Here is a 17,676-nt window from a genome sequence, read left to right on the forward strand (position 1 = left end):
AATTATACCGGTAAAATGTTGATGAAGATACACGTGTCTTCTAACTGGAAGAGTTACTTTTCTACCACGATATTTTCGATAAACAAGAAGAAGATCGAGAATAGTGTCAGCGCCAAAAAAATCAACTCTTTGATAGCCATAGAGAGCCGTTCGTTCTTCAACAATTCGTCCACGTTGTCGAGAACAAGAATTTATCGATGCCATCACTTCCCTGGTAATATCTTCTAATCCTTCCTTCACATCACTATGTATTCTTCTACGTGGATTTGAATCATCCAAACTGTATTCTGACCGCGAGATAAAATTCCATGGGATTACTTCTTCACTTGAACGAGGTTTAAATGACCGCAGACTAGGCGGTACTCCTATAAAAATTTATTAATTTTTTTTTTTTTAGTCACTTTAAACATATTTATTTAACAATTTTTTTTTCTTAAATTTCGTATTTTTATTGCTTGTTTTATTTCAATGTTTTTTTTTTCTATATATTTATTTGTATACCGTCAATTGGGGCTATTCTACTCAGCGCCAGTTTTTAATTAATAAAATATTAATTAATTTTCGAAAATTTTTTTTGTAGAAGGTAAATAACTGTATAGTGTATCTTTTGTATAAATTTTTGACATCCTTTTGTGTAAAAAAAAAAAAAAAAAAAAACCAGAAATAAATTATAAGATTTCACTGGTCGCATCAACACCAATTTTGACTCAATTTAAATTTAAATTATTAAACGGGGTTATATTTTCTTTCTTGCATCATTTGGGTCCTAAATATATACAGGATGGTGAAAAAAATAAAATTTTAATTTTTGACCATTTTATAAATTAAATTCTTTAAAAAAATAAGATTTTAAATATCTATCTTTTTTCACAGTTTTGACTATTTTTCATCGACAATTTTTTTTCCACGCTTTTTTTTTAATGATTCTTAAGAATCTCTCAAATGGATTTTCAAAAATATTAAATTTTTCCAAAAATAAAAATTCTAAAATGGTCAAAAATTAAATTTTTTTTTCACGATCCTGTATGTTTTTAGGACCCAAATGATGCAAGAAAGAAAATATAATCTCGTTTAATGATTTAAATTTAAGTGAGTCAAAATTGAGAGTGGTGCCTCCCCTTAAACAATAATTGTTATATAAAATTTTTTTTTTAGATTTCCTATTTTTTTTTTATCGCAATCAAGACTACCTGCAGAAAAGATTTTATCTAGCTAAAGCTGTATAAAAAAATGTTTAGGATATTTTATAAATAAATAAACTTTGTTGAGTATAATAACCCCGCGATTGGGGCTATTATACTCAACACTTTAAGTTTCTATAACTCTAGTAAAAAATTTTGTTTGTCGTTCTAACTTACAGGATATCTTCAAACAAATGTCCACAACATAAGAAAAGAGTTCAAATTTTTTTTTTTAATTAAATTCTGAATTTTAGTCAAGCATTGAGTAAAAAAGTAGCGTTTTTTGAGTATAATAGCCCCCGTTGACGGTGCATATTTTTTTCAACTTAGAAATAAATTTTAATTTCCAGTTAAAAATAATTTTTTATTTCGAATTAGAAATAAATTTTTATTTCAAGTTGGAAAAATAAAAAGGAAAATAAAAATATATAAGAATTCGAAAATTTTATATGAATAGAAACTTGACACTTTTTTTTTTTTTTTTTTGCAAAAAATCGCGATGTAAGAATTTCTTTTTCCTCAGCTCTCTAAAATATAAATGTGTATAATTGAAATAAATGTGCCTGACTCATCAATACGAATATAATTCTTGTTGGGTTTAATACCCTCCAGGAAATCTGCATATATTCATAATTACCGCGATGTGTTGTGTGATTTTTATTTTTACATGAAACCGGTTTATGTAACAGGTGTTGATGTATAATGTTTGAATAATGAGTAGAGTACCGAAATTAATTATTATCGATTTGTCATGTAGTTGATTACAGTGCAGTTTTATGTACCTGAGGTATTTCATATGAGAATACGGTGTCATGTCTCGGATTTTTCTCAAAATTCGGTAAATTGTAGTGATAGTGGTGCTAAATAAGTGTACAAATTTTGAATTTGAAATTTTTCATATTTTTCGAGATATTTACAATAACAAATTTGAGCAATATTTTTTTGCTTCACTTATAACTTTTTTCCTATTAAAAATAGAGAAAAATGTTGTACATGTTTTTTACGCGAAAGATCTTAAACTTTTAGAAAAAAATTATTTAAAAAAAAAATATGAATTTTTAAACAATTTGTTTAAAAAATAAAATTTGTTTATAACTTTTAAACATGTTCTCCCTCATTTAGAAGCTCGAAAAAAATCATGAATATTGTTTAAGTCATAATAAATTGAGACGACTTTCAACCGCAAAAGGTCGATATTTTAGTACTTAATAAATTTAATTAGTTAATAAATATTTTATTATTATTATTATTATTATTAAATATTCATTACAAATTATAATTAGGTATATAAAATAACTTAATTAATTAAATAACTTTTTTAATCAGAATAATTCTTAGACAAAATTTTCAGCTTGAATTCAGTACAACAGATATTTAAAAAAAAATTTTGCAGATTTTATTTTTTTTCAATTTTATGTCTTGATTTATGGAAAATTATTCTAATTCAAATTTTTGTAAAATTTTTTAGCAGTCTAAAAATTTTGAATTTTAAACAAAACAAAATCTTTTTTTAAAGTTAATTCGACATGAAACATTGAGTCAAATAATAAAAAATATTTTTTTTTAGTTTTTATTTCTATTTTAATTATATTATACTAAAAAAACAAAAAAATAATTGTTGTTGATTTAAAAAAATCCGAATATTTTAATTCGCAAAAATATTAATAATATAGTATAATTCATAAATAAAATTTCAAAGACTTTTATATAAATATTTTTTTTATAGAATTAACCAAAATTTGGTTGTTTCAAATAAATATATTTTTCCAAGTGTAATTGTATTCACGGGATACAATTTTTTTGCTACTTTATTCCAGTTTTAAATTTTAAAAAATTTTTAATTGCTACTCGAATTTAAAACAGTGTGGATTTTTGTCCACTCTCTAAATCTGAATTAGTAAAAATGTTTACTAATTTGAATTAGTGAATCACTTTTTGCTTCTGAATTAGTAAAATTTTACTAATTATTAGTAACTTTTACTAACAATTAGTAAAATTTTACTAATTGAGAAGCAAAAAGTGAGTCACTAATTCAAATTATTAAACATTTTTACTAATTCAGATTTAGAGAGTACTATAAAAATCGAAAAAAAATAATAGGAAAATCAAAATTTAAACAATAAATTCTTTGTAAAAATATTAAAATAAAATAAATAATTGCAACGAAATTATATGAATTAAAAACAATAAATAAAAATAATAGAATTTGTCAATAAGATAATTTGAATCAAGAATAGTGAAATAATACTGTCATCATACATTTGATTCAATTCATGTCCGAGACAAATAATCGTATATTAAGTGGATCCTATTAATAATGACATATAGTATGTGTAGTAAAATGTATTCGTTCCTGAAATCATTAGTCTAATTGAATTGCAAATGACTCTCTTATTTAGTCAAAAGCCGTTTTGCACATACTGCACAAGGCTGTGTAAATTATTCAAGAATTAAACGGTAAATGCAATTGCCCGCAATGATAAAGTGAATTCGATTGTCATTGAAAATAAATTCACGCATACGTATATTTAAGATTGCTCATTGTTATGAATTAAGAACATTAACACTTACCAAGAACATTGGTGTTTTCTAAATAATACTCCGAATCGAATTTATTGGAAAATAAATTTACACCATTGGCTAAGGTGTAATTTTTTAAATTATCTACATTCACTCCTAAGCTAGAAACCATTGAATAAATATCTCTATGCAGAAGAATCCTCTTTTGCTGAAGATCTTGAATCTTTAATCCCTAAAATGAAAAAGTGCAAATATTTAAATGCTATTAAAGAAATTTTAATATTACACAAGCGAGTTATGCAAATTCAATGTTTAGCGATTAAAAAAAAAAAAAAAAAAGGAAATTCTTGATGACAAGTATTGCTTTCACGTAGGTTTTTGTCTCTTCCTACTCAATATACTACTTTCAAATAAAATCAAAGACTAAAGTATTTTAATTAAATTTATCCAAATTAACGATTAATTTTTTAATTATAAAAAATGCATAATTAATTTTTAATTAATATAAATTATTTAACAGTCGAATATAATAATCGAGAGATTCCGTTAGAAAATTTATCAGCATTCATTTATTTACGTTTGGAAAATTCTAATTTTTGTGTTTTTCGTTTACATTTTTTTTTTTAATTTTAAAGATTTAGTTATTTTTTCTTTTAAATTAACGAAAAGAATACTTTAAATTCAATTCAATAAGTCTACACAATATATGTTCAAAATTTTATATTTTTACATTAGAAATAACTACAAAAAATAGAATTAAAAAAAAAAATGATTACATTTTTTTTTTTTTTTGTGATTCGTTGTTTCCTAAAATTAAATTAATTACAACTAATTGATTAATACTAACTTGCATCAATAAATTAGTTGCATTAATTTAAATTTTTGGAAATATAATTAAAGTGTATTTTTTGTTCAAAAAATAAAATTGTAATAATTTCTCTTTAAATTTTTTAATTTTTAAAATAGAAATTTATATTTTTCTGTCTTTAAATAAAAAGATAAACCATTCTCTCAATTTCGTTGTTAATGAATAATAAATAAATTTAATTTCTAAATAAATAACAGAATTTTTTAATTGAAAATCAGGAAATTTATATTATTTTTTCAAATTCAAAATATGATACATATATATTTTTTTTTAATTTTGTCGATTTATATATAAATTATTTTCTAAATTAAATTTTTTTAAAATTCAACTTTAAGAAAAAAGATTCCCTGATTTATTCCTAAACTTTTATTTAAAATATGTAACATAAATTAACGGATTAAAATAGCTGGATAAATTTTAAAATATTTATGAATCTTCAATTTTAGAAAATGAAGAAAAGAAAATAGAAAATTTAAGAAAATACCACGTTGAAAAAAAATTTGAAAAGAAAATTCCGAATTTTAAAAATTTTCAAAATAAAAAGAGAATTTTAGGAAAAATTGAGAATATTGGGCCAATTTATAGAAAAAAAAAATTTAGTATTATCAAAGAAACGAGAATTTGAGGCAAAAAATCGCTTTAAGAAATGAAAATTTTGTAAATGAATAGAAAATCGAAAATTTATGGAAATAGAAAGTCATTTTGTAAAAGAGAAAAAATTGGAAAAAAATTGATTATTTAAGGAAAAAAAATTATTATTTTTTTTTATTGTTTAATTTAATTGAAATTTGATTACTGAATTGACAAAATAATTGAATTAAGAATAAATTTTTTAAAAACATTTAACACAAAATAACTAATTTTACAAGAATATTGAACTTCTTCAAACATTTAAAATTTTTTAAAAATTGAATTAAAACAATTGAAATTGCTAAATAATTGAATATTTAATTATTTTTATTTTTTAGACCATTGAATTGTACTGTGAATAAATTAACAGTGTAAATGAATTTAAAAATGTTCTTTTAAATATTTGTTGACAATAGAAAAAACGTGAAAATTTTTTTTAAAAAATATTTTATTTTTAATTTAAAGACAAAAATAATAGTTAAATTTTAAATCTTCTATTCTGTTGATAATTCTTTAGTTTATTTTCGAAGAAAAACGTTTTTTTATTATAATTTGTTTAAATATAATAAAGTTGGGAAAAATTTGACAATAATTTTGTGAAATTATTTTTTCATATAGGGTCAGTTGGGGTAAATGGGGACAAGAAGTTTTGGAGCTTAATTTACAGTTTTAAAATTAAGTTCACCGTCCATATTTTAACCTCAGATCAACCTGCAAGAGGTTCTGAGTAAGCTTTTATCTTAACAATTGGCAGCAAGATAATTCAAGTTATCGCTCAATGCATAAAAACTTGAAAATCAGAGTCAAACAGTTTCAGTATTTTGTCTCGCATTTCAAAGAAAACAGACTTAAAAATCATACCAAATTTTTTTCATATTCCTTATGACTCCTATAACGGAAATTCACTTGAATTTTTGATTTTTGTTAATTTGGTTAATAATGACAAGCTGTCCCCATTTACCCTGAGTTTTCAAATTTTTGGGGTAAATGAGGACAGCTTGTCATTATTAACCAAATTGACAAAAATCAAAAATTCAAGTGAATTTCTGTTATGGGAGTCATAAGGAATATGAAAATAATTTGGTATGATTTTTAAGTCGGTTTTCTTTGAAATGCGAGACAAATAACTGAAATAAAAAAAATTAATTGGTTCAACTATTATATATCTACCACAAATTTTTTTCAAGTTTTTTCATCCCTTAATACAGTAATATACTTAAGGAAACTTTTTTCTTAAAACTTTCTTAGAAACTATGCTGTCCTCATTTACCCCAAATTTTATGAAATTTTCTAAATTTTGGGGTAAATGGGAACAGTCAGTTTCATGCATTTAAAGCTTATCTAAATTTTTTCCTACTGCATAAAATTAATTCTGGGAACGTAAAGAACAACTTAAAAAAATATAAACCCCGCAAATATTACCTTTTAAAGGAAGAAACTTACATAATTTGTGAAAAATAGCGATTTTGTCCCCATTTACCCCAACTGACCCTAATTAAAAATATTATGTTTTTAATTTAAAAGCTAAATATTATATTCAATTAATTAATTTATTTTATTAATTATGTTTAAAATAAAATTGTATTTTAATTTGTTCAGAATATAATTGAGAGAATGTTCCAATTTCAATTAATTTAAAAATAATAATTTTTTATTAAATTGTATAGATATTCAAAAATATAGAAATAAAAATTAATATTAATTTAATAATTCAAATATATGTGGTAATTAGTTAATAATATTTAGTTAATTAATAATCAAATACTTCCATATGCATGAGAGATTTTGATTTAAAAATTTTAGCAAATGTATAATAAATGTGTGCAAAATATATTTCAACAAAGCTCTCGTCGATTACATATATATATATTGTTGATGCTTATATGTTTGCGGTTCAATAAAATAATAAAATTATGAAAAATAAAAAATAATACCGACCCTCATATAATTATGTACTCTGTACATATGCGGCGGGCTTTTAACCGGATGTAGGGTGATAGCACGATGAACTTCCTTTCTTTTAAGTTTACCGGTAAAAGCCTGATCCCCGCTACTGTTGTGATAAAGAATCGACTGCATCTAAATCAGATATAAATATATATATATTAAAAAATTATAATCATTATAACATCAAAAACGTCAACACGTGCATTATATAATTTACTATATAATCTACAATTTGTAAACGTTATTTTTATAGCAGAGAGAACAACACAAGAAACTTAAATGGCAAACTTCCGTATTCAAGAGACTGTGACTAAACTGATAATCATCAGAAAATTTTTTGAAATGACCAATTTTTCTTTTTTTTTACTCAAGAGTGTCTTTGAAGGAAGAATAGGAGAAACAAAAGTAAAACATTTTCCATAATCATTAAAAATAGACAAAAAAAAAAAATTTGCACTTTAAAAGTGTTACATTTTAAACCGTTAAAAATTAAAAAATATATATATATTATACAATTTTCCGACACTTGGAAAGGAAAATTTGAAATTATTTTCTACGAGAAATTTTAAACGATTCAAAATGTTGAAAATAAAAAACAAGAACCCACATTTTTATTGTAACACTTTCTAATTATTTTTTTTTTTTTTAATTTTAAAAAACAAAAATATGAAGTTGAACTTATGCAATTAAAATTAAGGGATACTTTTTTTATTACTCATTCTTATCGTGTATAGGCAAGTTAGAATTTTTAGATGTTTTAACTCAGGACCTCAATTTTTTTGCTTAAACCCTTCATTTTGGGGTAAAAATACAGTACCTAAATTTGCTACTTCAAACATCTAACGGAACCTAAAATTTTTTTAAGAAATATGTGCAAGAAATCAATTTTTTCCAAATTGACGCCTTCCATGACATTTTAGCATAAAAATAGTTATTATAAAAAAGAAAGTTTATAAAATTCGGAATAATTTGATAAAAAATTTAACCCTGTAGCTCAAAAATTGACCGAGATATAGCTTCCGAAAAAAATCCATTTTTTTCGAGATTTTAGCCAAAATCAGGTATTGTTCAGTTTTTTCAATATAGCTTCGAAACAAGTGATTTTTTGAAAAAATGATGATCCTGAAGTCCGCAACGTTTTTATAAACGAAAACGAAAAAATAATTAGACAATATCTATTACTTTTGGTTAAAATTAAAGTTATTCGGGGGTAACTGGTTTTTATAAAAGTATTAATTTCTTGAAAGTTTGTGCAAATCATAATTAGAGATAAATTGACATGAAAAAATAATTCTATTTTAATTTTTCGTTTTTGAAAACGTTGCGGACTTTAGCCTCATAAAAAATGACCAACAGGAAAATTAAAGCTGACAAAGTTCTTGACAATTTGCAAAAAGAACAATGTAATATCTCTAATAGTTTCTGAGATACAGTCTCTCAAAGTTGACTCTTTTGAGGTTTTACATAATCTCATTTCATTACCATTATTGTATGTTAAATTTCAAAAGGGTCAACTTTGAGAGATTGTATCTCGGAAGCTATTACACGGAAAGAAATCTTGTTATAATATTTAATAAATCCGAATAGAAATTTTGATATTTTTGTTTTTCAATTGCGAAACATTCTGGGTTGATAATAAAAGTTGGTCTAGTTTTTTTGCAAATTGTCAGAAATTTTGTCAGCTTTAATTTTACTGTTGGTCATTTTTTCAAAAAATCATTTGTTTCAAAACTACTCATGTTGAAAAAACTGAACAATACCTGATTTTGGCTAAAATCTCGAAAAAAATGGTTTTTTTTCGGAAGCTATATCTCGGTCAATTTTTGAGCTACAGGTTTCATTTTTTATCAAATTACTCAGAATTTTATACACTTTCTTTTTTATAATAACTATTTTTATGCCAAAATGTCATGGAAGGCGTCAATTTGGAAAAAACTGATTTTTTGCACCTATTTCTTTAAAAAAATTTAGGTTCCGGTAGGAGTTCGAAGTACCAAATTTAGGTACTTTTTTACCCCAAATTGAAGGGTTTAAGAGTATGTGGGCATAGGACGTTTTTTTGTGGTTTGAAACTTTCTCTGAAATAAAAAATGATTTCGGGTTAAAATTTTGGAGAAATGATTTTGTTTGGTACAAGGAATCTCGCTGTTCTAATCATTTACCATAACTTAATGCAAAAATAAAAAATAAAACACTCAAGCAACGTCTGTGTATGCGCCGCCATGTTTCTTTTCATTTTCGTTTAAAAATGCCACTTTTTAAATTTCATTTTTTAATAATTTAACGCAAAATTATGTATTCAGGGTGGCCGTTTTTTTCACCAAAAAAAATTCCCGGTCATTTCCCGGTCATTTCCCGGTCATGAATTATTTTTCCCGGTTATAAAGGAAAATTCCCAAAAAAATTATTCTATAAATTTATTGAATATTGACTCTTTATTAAACATAAAACATACAGGGTGTTCCAAAAGTATGGAAACTTGCAAATATCTCGAAAAGTACGAATTTTTGTAAAAAATGTTCAAGACAAAAGTTGTTCCAAACAAAAAGATGTACATCTTTGAAACCAAAAAATTGGGCCCGGAGCCCAATGTTGGGCCCAACAATGAAAAAAGTGGTTTTCTTAAATGAGACCACTAACTTTCAGTATCAAATTCGTAATCCCCATGAAATTCTGCGTTCAGACATGTGGTATAAGTGCCCAAAATATTGGGCTCAATCCAAGATATTGGGTCCAAAATTTATCAACAGATAAATAAATTTTAAAAAATCGCATCTTGGAGGGATTTTGACATTACAGGATTAGAAATTGAGCATAGAGCCCAATGTAAGATTCTGCAGCCCAATGTGAGGGCCCAATATTTTTGGAATTTGTACCACAAGTCTAAGCCCAGAATTTCATAACGATTACGAAATGGAAGGAAACTAATTTTTTTACTGTAGGCCTCACATTGGGCCGCGGAATCTTGCATTGGGCTTTGTGTACAATTTGAAAATTAGCTTCCAATTTCTAATCCTGTGATCTCAAAATCCCTCCAAGATGCGATTTTTTAAAATTTATTTATCTGTTGATAACTTTTGGACCCAATATCTTGGATTGGGCCCAATATTTTGGGCACTTATACCACATGTCTGAACGCAGAATTTCATGGGGATTACGAATTTGATACTGAAAGTTAGTGGTCTCATTTAAGAAAACCACTTTTTTCATTGTAGGGCCCAACATTGGGCTCTGGGCCCAATTTTTTGGTTTCAAAGATGTACATCTTTTTGTTTGGAATAACTTTTGTCTTGAACATTTTTTACAAAAATTCGTACTTTTCGAGATATTTGCAAGTTTCCATACTTTTGGAACACCCTGTATAAATACGTAATATACATTAAAAAAAACGTTTTATCACGTTTATCACATTTTGTTTCTTACTTAATGTTTATAATAAACACATACTATATATTTTTTTAATAAAATAAACTTTTTCGTAGATATTTGTATCTCTTTTCAATTAAACTAGAAGTTAACTTTTAAAAACTACATTTTTAATATCACATTCAATATTTTAACATCTTAATACTTTGAGTTTTAAGATAAACATATATATATATTTTAAATTAAAGATACGTTCAGATACGTATTCAGTTAAAAATCAAGTTTGGTTATTTAATTGTTTAAGTTCTAAATCAATGTCTTCTGCACACTTGCGAGCATTTTCTAAGATCAAAGCTTTTTTTTCTTTCAACAATTTTTGAATTAAATAAAATACTTTTTAATAAAAAATTTCAAAATTCCCGGTCAAGGTAAAAATTCCCTGTCATTTCCCGGTTTTTCCAGGTCAAAACAAATTCCCTGTCATTTCCCGGTTTTCCCGGTTTCCCGGTCCACTGGCCACCCTGTGTATTTTTCGGAGAACAGCGAGAGTCCTTGAACCCTAATCTATCATTCCTCAAAATTGTAGAAAAAAATCTTTTCTCATTTTAGAGTGAAATGTATACTACCAAAACACATTTTCCCATATTTATAGTCACGTGGGAGGTTCCCACATACCCTTAAGCAAAAAAAAATTGAGGTCCTGAGTTAGAACATGATATGCCTTTTGAAAATAGTGCATATTAAAATTAAACGTTATTTAATTTGATATTATTTATTTTCGTCAATGAATTAAAAACTGGTTTTAGTGTTAAGGTATGTGAAAGTAGAATAATAATGATTTTTGTTATATTGTTAAGGTGCAGTCACCCATTATAAGATAGCAGAAGCTAACGATCAATTTAAAGTGATAAGACGAAGAATATAAGACGACATGGTCACTGGGTTAGCAGGGTGCAATTCGCTTGATTATAATAACCAACATCCTCATAGGTTCATTCTACCTTCTAATGTTAATTAACATTAATGTCATTTAATATAAACCAATTCAATATATAATGTATGCTATATATTATAATTTTCAACTCTAAACTTTCAATCACAAAAAAATAGAAAATTATTTTATTTATTATTACTGATTTCATAAATTATTAATTTTTTAATTTATATTTTACTTAATAAATTATTAATAAATTTATATGTTTTATTTTAATAAATTCTCAATTCATAGCTTTTTCGTTTAAAAATCAGAGAATAGTAAAAATAGTTTGTTTTGAAATTTTTTTTTTACTAAAGTCTTTTTATTAGATTTCCGAGAAATATATATGTGATTTCCTGGTTGATTTTTTCATGAGCTATATAAGAGGAATAATATTTTTGCCTGTTTCAACAAAGTAGACAGACGAGTTTTAAATTTAGAATGAACGAATGACTTGAACAACTTTGAATAAATATGAATATTATTATATTCAAATTTTCGCGAATTTCAAATTAAATGAAATAAAATTTATATTCTGATGAAAATATAAATTAAGAATGACTAATGTACTTAAGTGATTAAAATAAATAATATTAAAATACGTACATGTTTATATTTAAGTGATTTTTCTAAATTCATGAGACTATATTAATTTAAATGGCGAAGAGAAAAAGAAAGTGAGAATGAAGGAACGATGGTGAGACTGAAATAGATTTAACGATAATAATAAATGAATGGACAGTAAAAAAAAAAAAGTTAACGATCCCAGCGAATTACTTTTTGGAACTATGTAATGAAAAAGAATTAAAAAAAGAATTGTAACTTAATCTTGATAAATCTGACAATGAGACTAAAAGTATATACAATAATACAATAATTCTATCAATATCAAAATGTAAATTCGAAATTTCGAACAAATGAAAATTAGACTAGAAAAGAATTCTTTTTAATATTTTTCTGTAAAATAACATTTTTTTTAAATCTACTAGGGTAAATGCACTAATTACGGCGCGATTCGAGTCAAAACACATTTGAAATAAAAAATTCGACATTTCTATTGTATAAAGTCAATTTAAGACTTATTAAACTAAAAGGTTAATGTTATTTAGATATTAAGAAAAAATTTTAACTTTATAAAAATTGATTATTTAAACAAATATGAGAAATTAAAACTAATACCGTAATTTTCTATTGCGGCGCATTTGTATGAATTTCGGTGACCAAAATTACGTGTATTTTGAAGATACTTTGCCCGCCGAAATTAATAATTGTTTAAATATGCATCTTTATTAGTAATTGTATCAAAAAAGATTAAAATAATTTGTTTAAATCATTTTGGAATAGTTATATTAAACATAATAGTAATAATAGTTATTTTTTATGAACGCGCCGTAATTGATGCACTTACTCTATTCTACACTGAAAAAAGGGTTTGGTTGGTATATAAGCAACCAAAATTTTTTTGTTGAATCAACAAAATTTTAATTGTCTCAATCAAAATTTGTTTGACACAACCAAAATTAGAAAAAAAGGATTTTTGTTGTCCTAACTAAAGTTTGATTGGGATAACCAAAATTTTGTTGATTCAACAAAAAAAATTTGGTTGCTTAAATATATACCAACCAAAGGTTTGGTTGTCAATACCAAACCCTTTTTTAAGTGTATCTATAATGAAAATTAGTGCAAATAATAATTCTTTTAAATTCAAAATCGATGAAATAAAAATTCTGAAAAATGAAAATTCGTTTGAGTAACAATTCTGTAATATATCTACGCACACTAAAAAAAATTAGTTGATTTAAATAATTGGTTACTTGACTATTATGAAATAAATATTTATTTGTACGCAATAATTTTTTACATATATGAATTAAATAACCTGTTTTTGACCTAATAATTTCTGCATTCGAAAAAATATCATTTAATTGACTCAAATAACAATAATTTATAATTGAATCAGATTTATGCAGAAACAACACACGTCCATTTTTTTTTATGAAGCCCCACAATCTGGTAAAATATTACAGAGATTAATAAACCTCTAACCCTTTAAAATTTAAATAAAATACTTAAATTTTTGTTTGAAATATTTTTCAAATTTTAATATTTTAAATTAATAAAAAATAACGAAAAAAAATAAATAAAATAACGACCATTTTGAAAATTATTTTATTTTACTATACTTTCTCTTTTGTTAAACTTAAAAATATTTGCCTGATGAGGGCTTTATCAAACCGAAACATGTTGCAAAAAATTTATTTAAGACAATAAAAAACAACTTTAATCGTTAAAGGCCTTGAATGTTTTTTCATCAAAAAAAAGAATGTTAAAATTTTTAATTGTAAATTGAATTTCTGATAGAAAAAAATATTTCTTATTAATAAAATGATAATAAAAATTAACGATTGTAGGACAAAAGTTCCAAAACAAAATAAAATATTTTTAAGATATTTCACTAAAAATTGCTAAATATTTAATAAAATTATGTGATAATACACTTAGTACCCTTAGTTTGTTCCATTTTTTGTATTTTTCATTTCGTTGTGCGTGCGCAGAAACAGCATATAAGTCCAAAAGTTTGTTTATTTTTTTATACCTTATATTAACTAAGAAACAAAATTTTAATTTTTATAAATTAGTAGAATTTAATGCAAAAAAGCAGAATTGATAAAAATTATTCTATGTCAATAAAAAACAGTTTTTATTGATTCCTGAAAAATTTTGATATATGAATTGTGCTGTTATTGCACAAACTATACTTTAATTAATTATTCGATACAAATATATATTTGATAATAGTCAAGTAACCGATTACACAGGCCAACAAAATTTGATTCAATATACTTTCCATTTTCCAAGAATCAGACAACACTTTTTTGAAGGTTTTCGACGTGCTGAATCCGAATCAGGACTCAGAATTGACCATGCACGTCAGGTTTTCGAGTTATTGTTACCCTTAAAGTGCAAAAAATCCGTTTGTTTAACTACATTTGAGTACATGCAACATCATGAGATAATTTTTTTTCAAAAAGGTCAATATTGCATCTGAAAGGTGTTGCCGTGCCATTTTAAATTTTGAAAATCTGTCATCGAATTCGTGTTCAGTCGTTATACCGAAAATCTGCAGAACTGTTTGAAATTTAAATGTTAGTAGTTATATTCTTCTGTACACGGAAAAACTTTGTTCAAGAATCATTCCTAAATTTGTTCAGGAACTGAGGATATGAGAAAAATTCTGCAAAATTTACAGAAAAATACAAAAATCATTCAAGAAAATACTTGTACCATAAGCTGCTAAGGTAGCTGAGAGATGTAAAGCGGAGTTTTTGGACTCTCGAGGACGTGGGATCGAGTCCTCCCAGAGTAAATTTTTTTTCTCGCAAACGTAAAAATTTATTCTAAAACAAGTTCAAGACTTTCTGTAGTGAGTTTAGGAAGTTGTCTTGAATTTCTCTACAATTCTTATAGAAATACTGCTTAGAATTTTTAAAGAAAATATAAATAAGATTTCTTAAATTATTCTCATATCCTCAGTTCCTGAACAAATTTAGGAATGATTCTTGCACAAAGTTTTTCCGTGTATTATCGGTTCCTATTCAGTTTTGGAATATCGAAGAATTCGCCATACTCAGAAAATTGAATTAACGATTACTCAGAGACAAATGAAATTTTTTTTAAATTTTCAAAATGGGGTTTAAAGATAAAGAATAGCATTTTTAGATGCAATATTGACCTTTTGTAAAAAAAATTATCTCTTGATGTTGCATGTACTCAAATGTAGTTAAAAAAAACGTATTTTTTGCACTTTAAGCATAACTCGAAAACCTGACGTGTATGGTCAATTTTGAGTCCGGATTCAGATTCAGCACGTCGAAAACCTTCGGAAAAGTGTTGTCTGATTCTTGGAAAGTAAATCTTATCGGTCTGTGTTATTTGAATCAAATAAATTTTTCTTCTGTGTAGAAATTCAGTTCAATGAAATTTCTATTAAATAATAATTCGAAGAAATAAAAATTCGGCTACAAAGTAAATGAAATTCTAACAAATTAATTTTAGAGCTTATTCAAGCGTCTCATTATTATTATTAATTATTTATTCTTTATGAAATAACTGCGGATAATAATATTATTATAACGTAACATTGTTATAGTAATAATTTAATCTGCGTCTAATTTCTTAAAAAAATAAAAGAAAGTTTGATTTATTGCCTATTTTAGAATTCCCCTATTTTTTCTCATTATATCGTTCACTTTCTATTTATACTCATATGCCTTTTTGCGCGCACCAGAATAATGAATGAATTATTAAATAATAACTGAATGATGAGGAAATGAAAATGTAAATTCTTTTTTTTTATTATTATTATTATAGATTAATTACGCGAAGAAGAGAAGATACTTACCTCATAACTCCAGGTGCAAGGAATCCCAGCATATTTTTTCACACACCTTCCAAGTTCAACGTCCTCATGTGTTGTGTATAAATTCTTAAGACAATATTTAATATGTGGCACAATTCTTTTTAAAGTCTCTCTTGATATAATAACACCAGGTCCTCCCATACAAAAATTTTCATCATATTCCAATGATAATAAACCAAATTCTTCTGAATTACCCCTACCCGCTTGTCCAATGTACATTGCTCTTTTTGAATTAACTGATCTTAATAATTTTTCCAATCTATCTGTTCTCACATAAACATCATCGTCAGCACGCAAAAACCATTCATATTTATCACCAAAATTATTCCACATATATTGAAGCATTAGAAATGATTTTTTTTGTGGTGGATAACTATCGTCAACAGTTGGTAATGAAACTAATGGTAAATCAGGACAATTTTCAGGTATTGTTGAAAATTCTGAGGCAAAAAATGCTATTTTCCCAGGTACTTCTTTACCCCATGTTTCATAAACGGCTTTTGCACGATTTGATAAATATTTTTGTGCCGTCATTACACCGACAAAAACAAGATTTAATGATGTATTATTTAATAGTCGTTCCTCATTTGTTAATCCAGATGATGTGATATCATTTTTTTGATCTATAATATTTGTTGGAAATGTGAAATTAAAACGATTAATAATTGATGTCGGTGGGGTTATTCGATGATTAAGAATTATAAATCCCAATAGAAGACCTACAGTTAGGCCCAAAATGGCACTTGCTAATCCACGTCGTTTGCGCATTACTGGCTTAGCTATTATTATCCTGCTGTTATTGTCACCTTTTCCATGGATGTTCATGTGGGCCTTTTAAAAATTCTGATTTTTTCCATGAAATCAGCTTCCACTTTTTCTGATTCTCGGATTCCATTATTATGTCCTTAATTTCGTCAATTTTAACAATTTTTAAAAAATCTCACACATGTTATTTATTTTCATTTTTTTTTTTAAATTAAATCCTCAACTCATTTCTATTTCTCTTTTTAATTCTGTTTCATTCACTAATAATTAATATTGTAAACACAAAAATTCTCCTCTGAATTCTGGTTGGGAAAATTTTTAATTTCTCTATTTAATTTTTGCCCTATTCTCGTTTTTGTAACCTTTTTAAAAATTTTTTCCTTGTCTCCTTTTTTTTTAATCGAAAACATCACTCATCTATGACTTATCATTTTGAAATTTTTTTTATATCTGTGGGTGGAAGTTTGTCTTGTATAATAAAATGAAGATAAGAAAACATATTGGGAAAGAGTTTTTTTTTTTTTTTTTTAAAGAATTAGGATTTTATCAGCGTGTGCGTAGTTGTTCTATAATCTTGACTCTTGAATGAGATGTACAAAAAAAGAAAAAGATTCTGGATCATTTTCTCTTTGACTGTGACATTGAGGCAACTGGTTTCCCTTCCCTGTGTAACAAGATACTTCGAAGAAATTCTGTATAACTATATATCCACATACGGCTTAGTTTTATGGCTTTTGGCTACCAGATGCTCTCCGTTCTGCTTTAATATACACGCACTCTTTTTAGTTAATACACAGAAGAAGATTGTTTTTCTTTCTAAAATGAAAGCAGAACCGACACAGCTTCCGTTAGAATTTTCCCTTTTCTGGTTGATCCGACCTACAACGAAGAAAATTCATTTTTAATAACTTCATCCATTTTTTGTTTCATTAAACAATTTGTGATCCATATTTTACATGATTTTTTTTGATAAGATAAGGATTGTCGAAAAAAATTTTTCGAA

General features: G+C 25.5%; 1 protein-coding gene across 1 annotated transcript in view; it reads right to left on the reverse strand.

The window, feature by feature from the left end:
- Positions 1-17,676, reverse strand: part of LOC127285616 (chondroitin sulfate synthase 1) — a 34,588-nt gene that overhangs the window by 5,360 nt on the left and 11,552 nt on the right. The window contains exons 2-5 of the mRNA XM_051311731.1: positions 15,891-17,552; positions 7,138-7,278; positions 3,753-3,933; positions 9-365 (exon numbers count right to left, since the gene is read on the reverse strand). Of these exons, the coding sequence (XP_051167688.1) occupies positions 9-365; positions 3,753-3,933; positions 7,138-7,278; positions 15,891-16,733 (1,522 nt within the window). The 5' untranslated portion in view covers positions 16,734-17,552. The remainder of the gene's footprint in view (positions 1-8; positions 366-3,752; positions 3,934-7,137; positions 7,279-15,890; positions 17,553-17,676) is intronic.

This window comes from Leptopilina boulardi, unplaced genomic scaffold (assembly GCF_019393585.1).
Source record: "Leptopilina boulardi isolate dan_hultmark-lab unplaced genomic scaffold, ZJU_Lbou_2.1 LbouV2_121, whole genome shotgun sequence".
Classification (NCBI taxonomy): domain Eukaryota; kingdom Metazoa; phylum Arthropoda; class Insecta; order Hymenoptera; family Figitidae; genus Leptopilina; species Leptopilina boulardi.